At 34.2% G+C, this 15628-nt stretch overlaps 1 protein-coding gene across 1 annotated transcript in view; it reads right to left on the minus strand.

The window, feature by feature from the left end:
* Nucleotides 1-15366, minus strand: part of REDIC1 (regulator of DNA class I crossover intermediates 1) — a 38630-nt gene extending 23264 nt beyond the window's left edge. Inside the window, exons 1-5 of the mRNA XM_063115574.1 lie at nt 15261-15366; nt 12826-12958; nt 12395-12443; nt 11125-11313; nt 8745-8860 (exon numbers count right to left, since the gene is read on the minus strand). Of these exons, the coding sequence (XP_062971644.1) occupies nt 8745-8860; nt 11125-11313; nt 12395-12443; nt 12826-12958; nt 15261-15366 (593 nt within the window). The remainder of the gene's footprint in view (nt 1-8744; nt 8861-11124; nt 11314-12394; nt 12444-12825; nt 12959-15260) is intronic.
* Between the last annotated feature and the right edge of the window lie 262 nt (nt 15367-15628).

The raw sequence follows: 15628 nt of genomic DNA on the forward strand, positions 1-15628 counted from the left end.
TGGCATCCACTCCTTTGACAAGCCTTCACAGAGATGCTTCACCCCCCTCTCCCTGCACCCAGGTACATTTGTATCCAGCCCAAAAGCTAGTCAGGCAATGCATCCACTTGGAGAAACCACCTCAGAGCTGCATGCCTATGCATGGCCTGACAGCAACTCTGTGCCTCAGAGAGACTACCAAACAACCAGTTGGCCCTCTGCACCCACACTTGCCTGGTCCAACAACCAGCCTGCAACCTCTGACCCAGCAAAACAGAGCCAGCATTGGCAAAAACTCCCACAGGTGAGGCCACTGAAGCATTTGCAGACATCACTGAAAAGGATTACAACCAAAGAAACTGCACAGAGATTACACTATTCAGTTCACCCTAAACCTAAGCCAATGTAACATATCCAATAGACACCCTAGGATCCACATCCAGGAAAAAGTCATTTCTCTGTAATATACTCCATAAAACTGGGGTAAGAAACAACTCCATTAGATGCACAGACATCAACATAAGGACACAAGGAACATGAAAAAGCAAGGAAACATGGCACCCCCAAGGGAACACAATAGTCACCAATGATGATGCCAAAGAAAAGGACAGCTACAAAATGCCTGTAAAGGAATTTCAAATAATGATCTTAAGGGAACTCAACAAGATATAAGAAAACACAGACGATTTGATGAAATCAAGAAAATAATTCATGATGTGAATGAGAAACTTAACAGAGACAGATATCATAATAAAGAACAAGACACAAATACCAGAGCTGAAGAATTCAATGAATGAAATAAAAAATATAACTGGGAACTTCAACAACACACTAGATCAAGAAGAAGGGAGAATTTCTAGACTGAAGGCAGATCTTTCCAAATTGCCCAGTCAGAGGAAAAAAGAGAATAGCTTACGAGATTTATGGGATACCATTAAGCAAATAAATCTTCAAATATAGGAGTTTCAGAGGGAGAAAAATGGAGAAAGGAACAGAAACAATATTTAATGAAAAATAGTTCAAAATTCCTCAAGTATTAGGAGAGCTACAGACATTCAGATTTAGGAAGCTCAAAGGTCTCCAATTAGACTAAACACAAAAAGATCCTCTCCAAGGCACGTAATAATCAAACTGTCAAAAGTCAAGACAAGCAGAATTCTAAAATCTGCAAGATTAAACATCAAGTCACATTTAAGGGAAACCCCATTAGACTATAAGCAGATTTGTCAACTAAAACCTTGTTTGCCAGGAAAGAATAGGATGATATTCATAGTCCTGAAAGAAAAAAACTGTCAGGCAAGAATACTTTATCTAGCAAAGCCATCCTTCAGAAATGAGGGAGAAATAAAAACCTTCCCAGACAAGCAGAAGTTGAGGGAATTCATCACTACTAGACCAGCCTTACAAAAAATGCTTAAAGAAGTGCTACAACTAAAAATGAAAAGATGATAATTACTATCTTGAAAACATGAAAAGGTACAAAACTCACCTGTAGAGGTTAATTTATAATCCAAACTCTGAACACCCCAGTAAAGTAATGGTGCTATGTAAATCCTTCAATCCTCTAATATGAATGTTTAAAGTCAAAATGATCAAAATCAACAACAGCTACCGTTAGTAGCTAAGAAACATACAATAAATACAAATGCAAATAAAGGCAATAAAAATATAATCAGGAAGGGGGGAGACTCTAGAGTATTTTCATGCAACCAAAGTTAAGTTGTTATCAGCTTAAAACAGTTTATTACAACTACGACTCTCTCTAAGTTAGGCCCAAGGTAATCATGAGAAAAGAAATTACAGCAGACACACAAATGACAAAGAGAAAGAAAATAAAACTTAGCACCACTCAAAACCACCAATCCACATAGGTTAATAACAAGAGAAAAAGAAAAGAACTAAGGATGTACAAAACAACCAGAAAACAATTTTTAAAGTGGTAGGAATAAGTTTTCACATATCAGTAATAACCATGATTATAAATGGATTAAACTCTCCAATTAAAGAGTGTCTGTGGATTTAAAAAAAAAAAAAAAGAGCCAACAATATGATGCCTATCAGAGACTCGCTTAACTACTAAAGACAAACATAGACTGAAAGTGAAGGGCTGGAAAAAGATATTCCATGTAAACAGAAAACAAAAGCAAGCAGGAGTAGCTATAGTTACATCTAAAGAAATAAACTTTAAATTAAAAATTGTAAAAAAGGTCATTACATAATGGTAAGGGATCAATTCAACAAGAGGACATAAAAATTCTTCATATATATGTGCCCAATAACAGAGCACCTAGATATACAAAGCAAATGTTATTAGATCTAAGGAAAGAGATGGATTGCAATTCAATAACAATAGGGGCCTTTAACACCCTGATGTCAACAATGGACAGATCAGGTAGACAGAAAATACACAAAGAAACATCTGACTTAAACTTACACCATAGACCAAATGGACCTAACAGACATATACAAAACATTCCATCCAACTGCTGCAGAATACACATTCTTCTCAACTGAGAATAGAACATGATCTATTCTCCAGGATAGATCATATGTTAGGTCACAAAACAAGTCTACAAATTTAATAAGACAGAGATCATATCAAGTATCTTTTCTGACCACAATATTATAAAACTAGAAATCAACAAGGAAAACTTCGAAAACTTTATAAATACATGAAAATTAACTAACATGCTCCTAAACAACAAATGGGTTACTGAAAAAATTAAAGGGGAAATTAAAAAATTCCTTGAAACAAACAAAAATGAAAACACATCATACCAAAACCTATGGGATATGACAAAAGCAGTTATAAGATTAAAGTTTATAGCAATAAATGCCAATATCAAAAGAGAAGAAAGATTTTAACAAACAACCTGAGAGCACCCAAAGGAAATAAACAAACAACAACAAACTAAACTCAAAGTTGACAGAAAGAAAAAATAATAAAGCTCAGAGCATAAATACATGAAATAAAAACTAAAACATTGATTGAAAAGATCAGCAAAATGAACAGCTGGTTTTTGAAAAGATAAACAAAATTGACAAACCTTTAGGTAAACTACCCAAGAAAAGAGAGAAAACTCAAATAAAATCCGAAATGAAAAAGAAGGCAATACAACTGATATCACAGACATACAACGGATCATAAAAGACTATTATATACAACTACATGCCAACAAATTTGATAACACAGAAGAAATAGACAAATTCCTGAACAAATACCAAGATTAAATTATGAAGAAAATCTAAACAGATGAATAACAAGTGAGGAAACTGAATCTGTAATACAAAGTCTTTTATTAAAGAAAAGCCCAAGACGTGATGGCTTCACTGCTGAATTCTACCAAACATTTTATCTTCAGATTATTTCAAAATGTTGAGGAAGAGGGAATACTTCCCAACTAATTTTACGAGGCCAGCATTACTGTGATTCCAAAACTGGACTAGGACACAACAAAAAAAAGAAAACTACTGGCCAATATCCCTGATGAACATAGATGCAAAAATTCTCAACAAGATACTAGCAAACAGAATCCAACAGAACAGTAAAAAGATCATTCACCATAATCAAGTGAGATTTATCCCAGAGATACAAGGATGGTTTAACACAGGCAAATCAATAAATGTGATACACCTCATAAACAGAAACACAAATCAATAAATGTGATACACCACATAAACAAAAAGAAAAACAAAAACCATATGATTTCATGTTCTGTTTTGTTTTGTATTTTAATTTTTATTGAATCATAATTGATTATACATGTTTTGGGGTTCACTGTTGACATATGTTGATCAAATCAATATTACTAGCATATATATTGTTACAAATCATACTTATTCTTTATGCCCCTTGTCCAATCTCTCCCCATCTCCCTCACCCTCACCTCTTCCCCCTCTAATTACCCTAGATTTCTTCTCTCCTTCTGAAATTACTCTGTTGATTTGTTGCCTAGATGATCTGTCCAATGTTGAGGTGTGTTCAGGTCCCCTAATATTATTGTATAGCCAATGCTTCTTCTGTCACTCCGGAATGAGTTTTGTATAGAGAGACATCCTCTTCTTTTCTTTGGTCTCTGCTGGTGACTCTCCTTGTGTCAATGCACTCCAGTGCTGGTAGACCACCTGCATGGTGGTTGTGGTGTCTAGCCACTTTCGCAGCAGCTGTAGTTACTGTGGTGGGCCACCCACATGGAGGTGATGTTTTGGCATGCTCCTTACCTAGCTGGTGGTGGTGATGGCAGTGTGCTTGGTTGTGGGAGGAGGGTCTGGACCCTGGCTCCATATCTCCAGACCCCAGGTGGGTCCCGTGGCGCAGGAGCTGTGCCTGGTTGTGGGAGGAGGATCTGATCCCCAGCTCCATATCTTGGGACCCCAGGCAGGCCCCATGGCACTGATGGTTTGCCTTGTTGTTCCCCCTTTCTGGCTTGGTAGCTCAGGGGACTTCCAGTCCTTCTAGGTTTTATAGGTCTTCTTTGGTGAAATGAGACCTTTACTAGTTAATATCAAACTTTGCCTCTGGTTGTGGGTACTCTGTTTTTGCTTTCAGTTCTGTGTTGGATTATTTGTTGTTCCAACCACTTAAACTCTGCACTGGAACTACTTGGCCTTTGCTTACTTCTAAAGTGTGGGAACTTCCTGTGGGGACCAGTACTTGAGCTCTGTGGTTGAACTAAATTGCTGCTTTGCTGTTGATTCCCTGGGGAAGGCTTTTTGTGCAGCTCAGGTTTTAATGGTTGACTTTATAGGACTTCTGAGTTTAATGAAATGCAATGCACCTAGGTTGTGTAGATACACTGGTCTGGGCCTGAGTCTTTTCATCAAACTGCACCTCATGCAATTCTCTATTCCTGACCAGTTTCCTCTGAGTGGTCCTACGCTGATTGGGGGAAGATCAGCTGTCCTTGCTGTGTCCCAGTGTTCTCCTGGTGGACCCATCTCCCCCACTGCCCATGCTGCACCACTTCCCATGGGACAGGTCATGCACCAGTCCCTTGTGATGACTCACCAGCCTCTGAGTGGTGGCTTTTTTTCAGTTGTTGTGGCTCCTCGCTCCTATGTGGGTCCACAGGAACCCTATTAGTTGTCTTGCTGGCCTGGGGGCCATCAAGACCCTCTTCTCCCCTGCCACCTCCATGCAACTCTGTCCAAAGGGCACAGCTGCAGCTTTTGCTGGCTCTTGCTCCATGCGCTCAGCAGCTCCAGCCTGGAAGCAGCTGGGGCTCAAAATGGTCAGAGAGGTTATTCTTTCTCTCATTGTGGCTTCTCTGGCCTTCACACACTCCATAGGTCTCTCCTCCCCTGAGCTCTAGTGGCTCCAGCTTGGCTGTCATTGCTTTTTAATAGTTGTAAATTAGTTTAGTTGTGGAAGAGAGTGACGCTGGGGACCGTCTATTCTGCCATCTTGACCAGAAGTCCCATATAATCGTTTCAGTTGACTCAGAAAGCATTTGACAAAATTCAACATTCCTTCAAGATAAAAACTCGAACAAGTTAGGTATTGATGGTATGCACATCCCTACAATAAAGGCCATTGCTATGGGTTGAATGTGTCCCCCAAAGTTTCACATATTAGAAACTTGATCCCCACTGTGACAGTTAAGAGGGTGGGAAGTCTTGTTATTGAAAGGTGGAGCCTTTGAGAAGTGATTAGATTGTGAGGACCATGCCCTAGAGAATGCACTAATCCATTAACAGGTGGTCATAGGAGTGGTTCTGATGGCTTTATAAGGACAGTGAGGAGGTTAGCTCTCTCTTGCTCAAGCTATTCACCATGTGATACCGAGTCACTGTCAGCCACCATCACCAAGGCCCTCACTAGATGTGTTCTCTGGACTTTTGACTTTCCAGCCTCTGAAACTGTAGGAATACATTTTATTTCTTGATAAATTACTCAGTTTCAGGTATTCTGTTATAAGCAACAGAAAAGGACTAATACAGCCATATATATATATATATATATATATATATATATATATATATATATATATGACAAACCCACAGTTAACATCATACTAAATATAGAAAAGCTGAAAGCTTTTCCTCTCAGATCAGGGAGAAGATAAGGATGCCCACATTCACCACTTCTATTCAATATAATACTAGAAGTCCTAGCCAGAGCATTTAGACAAGAGCCAGAAATAAAAGGCATCCAAATTGGAATGGAAGAAGTGAAACTGTCTGTTTATAGACTACATGATCTTATATACAGAAAACCCTAAAGACTCCACCAAAAAACTGTTAGAATAAATGAATAAAGCAAAGTTGCAGGATACAAAATCAACATACAAAAGTCAGTAGCATTTCTATTCACTTACAGTGAACTACTTGAAAAGGAAATCAAGAAAACAATTCCTTCTACGGTAACTACAAAAAAAATATTCAGATACCTCAGAATAAACTTAACCAAGGAAGCAAATGACCTCTACAATGAAAGCTGTAAAAGTGTGAAGAAAGAAATTAAAGAGGACTTAAATAAATGGAATCACATGTTCATGGATTGGAAGAATTAGTATTATTGAAATGGCTATTCTACCCAAAGCAATCTACAGATTTAATGCAATTCCTATCAAAATACCAAAGACATTCTTCACAGAAATATAATAAACAATTCTGAAATTCATATGGAACCAAAGGACAACCGAACAGCCAAAACAATCCTGAAAAAAACTGAACAAGCTGGAGGAATCACACTACCTGACTTCAAAGTATACTACAAAGATATAGTAACCAAATCTGCATGGTACTGTCATAAAAACAGACACCTAGACCAATGGAACAGAATAGATTGTTCAGAAATAAATCCACACACCTACAGCCAAATGATCTTTGATAAGGGTGCCAAGAGTACATATTGGGGAAAAGACAATCTCTTGAGTACATGATGCTGGGAAACTGTATATTCAAAACAATAAGTCTAGACCCCTACCTTTTACCACATACAAAAATCAAAAAATGTATTAAAGATTTAATTGTAAAATCCAAAACTATGAAAATACTAAAAGAAAACACAGGGAGAAACAATGCACGACATGGAGCTGGACAAGGGATTTTTTAATACGACTTCAAAAGCACAAACAATAAAATCCAAAATAGACAAGTGAGATTATATCAGACTAAAAAGCTTTAACATCAAAGGAAACTGTTAACAGAATGAAGAGACAACCTACAGAATGGAGAAAATATTTGCAAACTATACATCTGACAAGGGGTAATATAAAGAATATATAAGGAACTTAACAGCAAAAAGACTCCACAAATAACCCACCTGAGAAATGGGCAAAGGCTCTTAATAGATTTCTCAAAAGAAGATATACAAATAGGCAACAGGAATATGAAAAAATACTCAACATTACTAATCAGCAGGAAAGCACAAATCAAAACAACAATGAGACACCACCTCACTCCAGTTAGAATGGCTACAATCAAAAAGAGAAAAGAAAACAAGTGTTGGTGAAGATGTGGAGAAAAGGGAACACTTGTACACTGCAGGTGGGAGTGTAAACTAGTACAGATATTATGGAAAACAGTATGGAGGTTCCACAAAAAATTAAAAACAGAACTACCATATGATCCAGCAATCCCATTACTAGGCATACAGCAAGAGGAAATAAAGTCAACATGTCAAAGAGATATCTGCATTCCCATATTTATTGCAGTATGATTTACAATAGCTAAGATATGAAATCAACCTAAGTGCCCAACAAAGGATGAACATATAAAAAAATGTGGTATATATAGATAATGGAATACTATTCATCAATAAAAAAAGAATGAATTCCTGTTTATGGCAACATGGATGGACTTAGAGGACATTATGTTAAGTGAAATAAGCCAGACCCAGAAAGAAAAATACCTCATGATCGCAATCATATGTGGAGCCTTGAGGTGCCCAAAGAAACTACTGGGGATGATGAATATATTCATTGTCTTTAACATATGTCAAAACTTATTAAAGTACATATTTTAAACAAGTTCAGTTTGTGGTATCTCAATTATACATTCTTAAACTGTTTTTTAAAAAATGTTAGAACAGAGAAAAAATAAAAAAGAACTGCTATGTGGTTATGTGGCATGACAATTCTCCAAGCAAGAAGCAGCCATAGCTTAGACTGGGATAGAACCTGTACAGATAGAAATGTACATAGATAATTTTAAAGTTTATTACAATACGGCAATGACACTGCTTTGTTGGTGTAATGGATATTGGGAGATGAAGGAAAGAAAGGAATTAAGGACAACTTTTATTTTGGCTTTAGCAACTGAGTGAATAGTGGTGCCACTTACTAAGATGAAGAAGACTAGGACAGAATTACAGAGTCAAGGTTTCTCATTACATTACCAGGAGTGATTCAAACTGGTTTTATAAGCTTAATGGATTTTAAAACAATGAACCAGGGTTTATACACAAACATCCAGAAAATAAAAGTGGGATTGTACTCAACTAACTGCCATAAGTGTGAAAAAGAAATCAATGATTCAAAAAAATAAAATAGCGATTCATAGAGATTACAAAAGATACAAAATACCTTGTCCAAAATATTTTAAAAACTATGTAAATGAAAGGCAGATGTTCACACTAGAAAATAATTACTTAAATTATTTTAATTAAATAACACATTTTACTAATAGTCACTTTTTTGGGGAAGAGTTATAGTTCTGTTTTATATTTGTAACTAAAAATATTTGTGTCCATTAAAATCAAATTAATAACTGAAAGTACAGAATGCTACAGCTTCTTTATTACCTTCAGCATCTTTGCTTACCTGTTACATCTTTCAAATACTGTTCCAAATCGTGCTGTTTTAAATGATGGACTGAGAACATCTTGACTTTCATTTAATTTGAGAACCAAGGCATCAGAACAATTAACATTACCGAGCTGAAAAGAAAAATGAAAAAAAAAATGCCAACTAAGTAAATGTACATACATATAATTTAAACTACTTATGATAAAATGTCATTTAAGTGAACTACATCTATATTCAAAAATGTACTTTTTAGTCTAAAAGAAAGTAATTTTAGCCTTTACTGCAAACAAATACTTTTCTAACAATGAAACCAATATCAGTACTTGAATAATTGTTAAAATAGCAGAGTTGACACTATGATGAGCTAACTATTTTATCAGAGTGTAAAAAAGATTAAAAAACAAAACAAAATAAAGCACAAGCAGGATACAAGGATCTTGAGTTATTAAAAGTTAAATTCCTCTGACAGAAAGTAATAATTTGTCCTAAAAAAACAGCTGTATTTATCTCAGTTCTTCCATTTACTGAATAATTTTAGACAGATACTTTAATTTTTCTGAATATCAGTATCATTCAGGGGATAGTGTATGAAAAGCAGACAAGATAATCCATTTGTTAATGTGGAAGGTACCATATAAATGTAACTTATTATATTGGTCCAATACTAATCTCTCAAGCAACAATAATGTAATGTATATCTGTAGTATATTGATTTATAACTCATGAAACATAAAAATGAGAAGGCCAAACACAATCAATGACAAAAAATAGTCAGAAAAAAAGAGCAGGGGTCAAAAAAACACACTGAAAGTCTTTGGGAAAAAAAGAAAAAGACCAGTCAGGGAGAGGTGACACTAACATCTCAGCTAATACATCTCACCCTCAGAAAGAAAAACAGTGACACAGGTGCAGAGACAAAGTCATCCCTTGAAGTGAGAAACAGACACACAAACAAATCAACAGAGAAGAGAATACAATGTTACGTATTTGGCTCAATACTACTTCTCTAGGGTCCAGGAAGCCCTTTTCCTTCTAACCTGGTTTTTCAACTCATTTTCTTAGGTATTTTATAATTTCATTTTAATTATCACTTTTCTTGAAATCCCTCCAAATAAGCTACTAATTAATTCCCTAATACTTCATGATGTGACACGATAACTTGGAAAGGGACATTAGCATCTCTTTTCAGTCTTCTGACATACTAGTTATAACATTATTTACCTCTCTGAAGTTAACAACTAATCTGTAGGCAAGAAAGAGACTGTTTAAATAGAGATTACAGTGTTTTATTCTCTATCCCATAAACTATTTAACGGAGCAAGGATAAGTTAAAAGTTTGTCTAGAATGCAAGTTTTCATCTTATAAAATATAAATCAAATTGGTAACTGAATTTCTTTTATTGCATCATTCAAAGATTACTGGGCCCTTAAATTGATAAGGCCAGCACATATCACTGAAATATAATACTTTATTTTCCTTTCTCTGAGAAATAGTAAAATATACTTTAATACTTTAATAATATTGAGTTATATATAACTATATTATTATAGCACATATAACTATAATATACTATAATACATAACTATAATATAACCTATGAATTTATAAGTTACAGATTATAAATTTATTTATAAATAATAAGTACATACATAAACATGGCATAATACCACTGCTAAAAATAGGAGAAATTCAAAACTAAATATTCCTATTAACAAGATATAGTGTTCATATAACCATTTCATTTCATCATTACTATTATATTCAAGAGTATAGTAACTTTTAATAATTTTATTTTTTAAATTCTATACAAATTTAGTAGAAGATTATTTCCTGGTATGTTCTATGATAGATATATTTCAGAATTTTAAAATTTGGATGTTTTTATATTTTTAATTTTAGAGCACACAATGATTGAACAACATTTTAGCACTAAATATTTCTATATATTTGCATAGTGTTAGTAGAAATACATATAAACAGTTGTCATTTCTCAAATCATAGAAAAAATTAAGCCATCACAACTCATACTTTAAGAGACTACTATGATATCACTGAGACTGTATATTGCTATTCACAAGACACTTCCCATATCAAGCATTTTGGGTCACCAGGACATCACCAACTAGTCATTTACAGTGATTATAAACATCAACTACTATGTAACATATTGAACTATCTTCAATTTTACTATCAATAATTTCCTAAAAGAATGATAATTTCCAGGAGAACTAAACTTTTGACTTAAGGGAAATAATTATCCTTAATTTATCTCTTAATTTTTGGTTATATATTTGGTCACAACCTATATTTTTAAAATCTATGAAAAGGGTTTGAAAAAGCATATCACAAAAATATAATGATATGAAATGTTATGAAATAGTGATTCAAAGGTACCTCCTCATTCTGCTTTTTTTCATATGCAACTTTCCAAGGACTAGGTGCTATTTTTGGAGGGAAATTTTGTTTTGGTATATGTCTGTTAGAAGATAATTCTGCGGAAAAAGATGGTGGAGTGGAACTGCAGTTTTCTCTTCTGCTGAACTGAGGTTCAAACATTCTATGTGAGTCCATGACTTGTGACAACTAAAGAAAAGAAAAGAAAATCATTTAAATTGCACAAAATATATAAACTAGAGAAGATGAAATTCAAATAGTGAAATTAAAACAAGTGAAAAGGAGGGCCGAGCCCGTGGCGCACTCAGTAGAGTGCTGCGCTGGGAGCGCAGCGACGCTCCCGCTGCGGGTTCGGATCCTATATAGGAATGACCGGTGCACTCACTGGCTGAGTGCCGGTCACGAAAAAATGACAAAAAAAAAAAAAAAAAAACAAGTGAAAGGGGCATGGATTGAGGGAAAAACAAGGTCCCAAGGAAAGGCAAGCCACCAGTAATTGATAGGACTTGTATGACACAGATTATCAACTAAGATTATACTTAGGAGCTCTTTTCCCTTTGCCATTCCCACCCCTGCTCCCCTTCACTGTCAAGCTCCATTCTTGTATGCCATCTTCTAATAACAGGAAATCTGAGTTTCATTAACCCACAATTCAGGTGATGAGATTTCCTGAATTTTCATATCATTGTCATTATCTTTCTGATCTAGTTTATCTCTGACAATTCAAAGGAAAGAAAGAATAGTTGATAATATGAAAATGAATGTTAAACACAATTTTAACATTTAATCACAATTTATGCATTTTCTAATTGATTAAAATTTTATTTGCTAAAAAACTGATTATTTGCTATACTTTGAAAGAGAAATCATCTTGGGATCAATGTGAAGATTGAACATCACAATTTAATGTAAAATAAAATAACTGGTCACTATGTTTGAAGAGAAAAGTTGCCCAATAATCATATGAACCCAAAGTAAGAATCCCTAAATGGATTGTCTTTTGCAGCTAATCAGTGACAAGCAGGCTCAAATGGTGTGCACACGGAGGCCTAGAGACATTACCAGTAATCCAAAGGGATTTTCAGAAGCAATCAATTAAAATATTCTTAGGGTATAGGTTTCTTATACTAGAAAGCTTTTAAAAGAATTATTTTAAGGACTATAATTTTTATTAAAGGATACTAATTTTCCCCAATATTCAAAATTTTAGATTATTCAGTGACATGTCACAATTATTAAAATAACATAAAATTTGGTTAAAAAATCTCACCTGAGCTGGGCCAAGCTCATCCTTGCTACCTAGTCTTTGATGGTGTATACTGATGAAAAGAAAATTTTAAGGTTAAAAATATAAATGGCAATAAAATTGACTTTTTTGTATATAATTAAAATTCGTACTGTTCTACACAAGCACACAGAAACATATAGAACTCTAAGTAAATCATTCAAGGGTCATATTAGTACTGAGTTGTAAAAAAATTATATTAATACTAGTGATAGACATTTTTATGATAAGTCAAACTATGTGTACAAAACACCTAGGTCATTTGATTAAAGGTTTTAATAGTTTTATAATACTTTTAGCCAAACAAACAAAAACTAGAGCTAAAAGGTAAGCTCCTTGTACATTTTCCAATGAATAAAAGTGTTGGTAATAACCAGTTTAAAAACTCAATAATATAAACCCTAGCTAAAACATACTTGTTTTCCATATCATCAAGGCAGAGTTTAGAAGGTATACAGTGAGGTGACATTGGAAGTTCTAAATCATGCTTTCTTAGAGGCATTTTTATGTCTCTATTCATATTCACATGGACTGGTTTTCTCACCGTTTCTATAATGAAAAAATGTATAATTGCAATTTTAAAATAAAAAATAAAGTCCTTTAAAAGCATTGTATCATGTTCATTAAATGAATGTGTATCTAAGAAATTCTACTAAAACATTTATATTCTATATGTGCTAGAAAAGGTCATTACAGTACTAACAGCTACCACAGACAAATACAAACACCTTTTTCTTCATCATCTTACATACACCTCATGAAAGGAGCCTACTAATTCAGTTCTTCTTTCTACTTACTCCAAGACTTCCCTGATCCCCAGACTATATCAGACCTATGTTAGATATTCCCGTAGCACTATATATTTTCTCTATTATAGCACTTCCTATACCTTATTGTACTTGATTAACTCTATCTCACTCACTAGATTTTCAACTTTATAGGGACAGAAACCTTTCTTCACAGAAGACATCATTTTGTCTGCTCAGTACTTTTACATACTCTCCTTTTCTGAGAAATGCTTTTTACATCCACCCCAATTATACAGTTCTAGTGGAGACTTTCCATCTTCCTATAAAATCCTGCCTCTCTGGACAAAATAAATAGCTTAGGGGTAGCCATCTGACTAAAGATGAACCAATAACTGTATCCCATTCTTCGGGTCATAAGCAAAATTGTTCCACAGCTGGGACCCAGCACCAGTAGCACCAGGCAACATCCTCCCACAGGAATTTAAAAATTTGAAACCAGAGAAGCAACACTTAATCTTCCCCTGGTGGCAAAACTAGAAGAGATTAGCAATATTAGTTTCTTATGACCATGTTTTGAGCCTCAATGATAAAGACAGTCTGAGAGAGTAAAGCTAATATCTGAAGGGAAAAAAAAATCTTCATAGTTAGCATTCAAGTCCCTAATTCAAGTTATCTCTGAGGACTACTGCACTATGGCCCTTCCTTTTAGTTAAATAACGGAATATATTTCTTTTTTGAATTTCTGTCATTTGTAGCCATAAGTCTTGACTAATAGTCTTGCTTTCTATGTTATTTTCAGTATGCAATACAGTACTTATGTTAGGTACTCAATAAGGATACATTTCACGAATGAATGAAAACAAGTGAGCGAAACGTGATGGGGTTCAAGACACATTACCCCCAAATACAGCATCCTGGCATTTGAGAAAACAGCAAAAGCAGGAAGGTCACTCTCATCTTCCCCGCTTCTCTCCTGAAGTGGGTCATAAAACTTAGGAAGGATTTTTCTGACCTTCCCCTTAAGCCAGTCATGAAATCCTCAGTTTATAACAATAGATCATGATTTTTTAAATATAACCATACTTCCCCCCATGGAGAAATCCATTTCATTAAACGTAGCATTAAAAATGCACAGGTTTACCCATTTCTTCAGGTCTTCATTTCCTTATGAAGGCTCTGATGTCATATAAAACTTATTAAATAAATCTATATGCTTTTCTCTTTTTAATCTGTCTTTTGGTGATTGGGGCCTCAGCCATGAACCTAGCAATGAGTGAGGGAGTCATGTATTTCCTCCCCACAAAAGGGAATAAAGGTAAATACATCAAACAGATTTTTAAATGTTTTATTCCCAAAGTACATAATGTGTTTACTTTTTCTAAGGTATAACTTAATTTGCTTGTGTAAATTGTCATCTGTGGAGGGAGAAAGAAAAATGGCAGAGAAAAAGAAAGGAGAAGATATTAACAATTATCCTTCCTTGATGAATCGTCTTATTTTTAAGCTCTCATTTTAGCATTTATTTTAAAAATTCAATATCAGACACAAGTTCCCTGGAGATAGAAAAAAAATACTGTGATTAAACTTTTTGTTTACTTGAAGAATCAAAGTATGGGACAAAATGAACTTTACTTTTAAGTACCAGACTACTATAGTTATCCCAGGAATGTGAAAGAAATTATTCAAGTTGTGAGATAGAAAACTAGTCATTGAGGCAAAAATCTTTTCAGCTCTTCCTTTCAAACAAATTCTCTAAATAACAAAACATAATAAAGACATTTAGTTCCTGCTTTCTAGGTAAACATTGGTAACTACCTGCCTTGATAGAATAACATAATAATTAAAACAACTGCACTCTAATAAAGTTTAACCATACCTAATAAACTAATTTTATTTAACATATACACAAACAAAAGATGAAAATAAATGGATTAGGCAACAAAAAATTTTAAGCATATATTAACTAAGCTTCTAATTTAAGTTACCAAGTTTTAAAATTAATTTCCACATGCTTCGAGTTCTAAAATTACAAACTAATTAGAAAGCTAAATATTATTGTGATCACTTCAAAGTCGAAACAAAATGCTATCGGAAACACTTACCAGGTGTCTTCTTCTTGCAAGATATCTGATTTACCATATATAGGTTGAGAAGGTCTAAACTGACAGTAGAATTTTTGACAGGTGATAAAACTCCCAGTAATTTCATTTTTGATTTTAACCTGCTCTTTTCAAAATATTCCTAAAATAATTTTTAAAATTTAAAAATTAATGTAGCAATTATGTGGTTTTAGGCAGAATCATAATAAAAAAGCAATAATGCTATTAAATCACTGACTTCATATTTTTGTGACACCACTTTTATATATTGACATGTAAATTAAAATCAATCACGATACCTTGCAGTCTGCCTAAAGACTCTAAATTTTACAGCCTTTTATAATCTTTCTTTTGTTAAGCATTACTTTTAA

The sequence above is a fragment of the Cynocephalus volans genome, chromosome 12 (genome assembly GCF_027409185.1).
Source record: "Cynocephalus volans isolate mCynVol1 chromosome 12, mCynVol1.pri, whole genome shotgun sequence".
Lineage (NCBI taxonomy): Eukaryota > Metazoa > Chordata > Mammalia > Dermoptera > Cynocephalidae > Cynocephalus > Cynocephalus volans.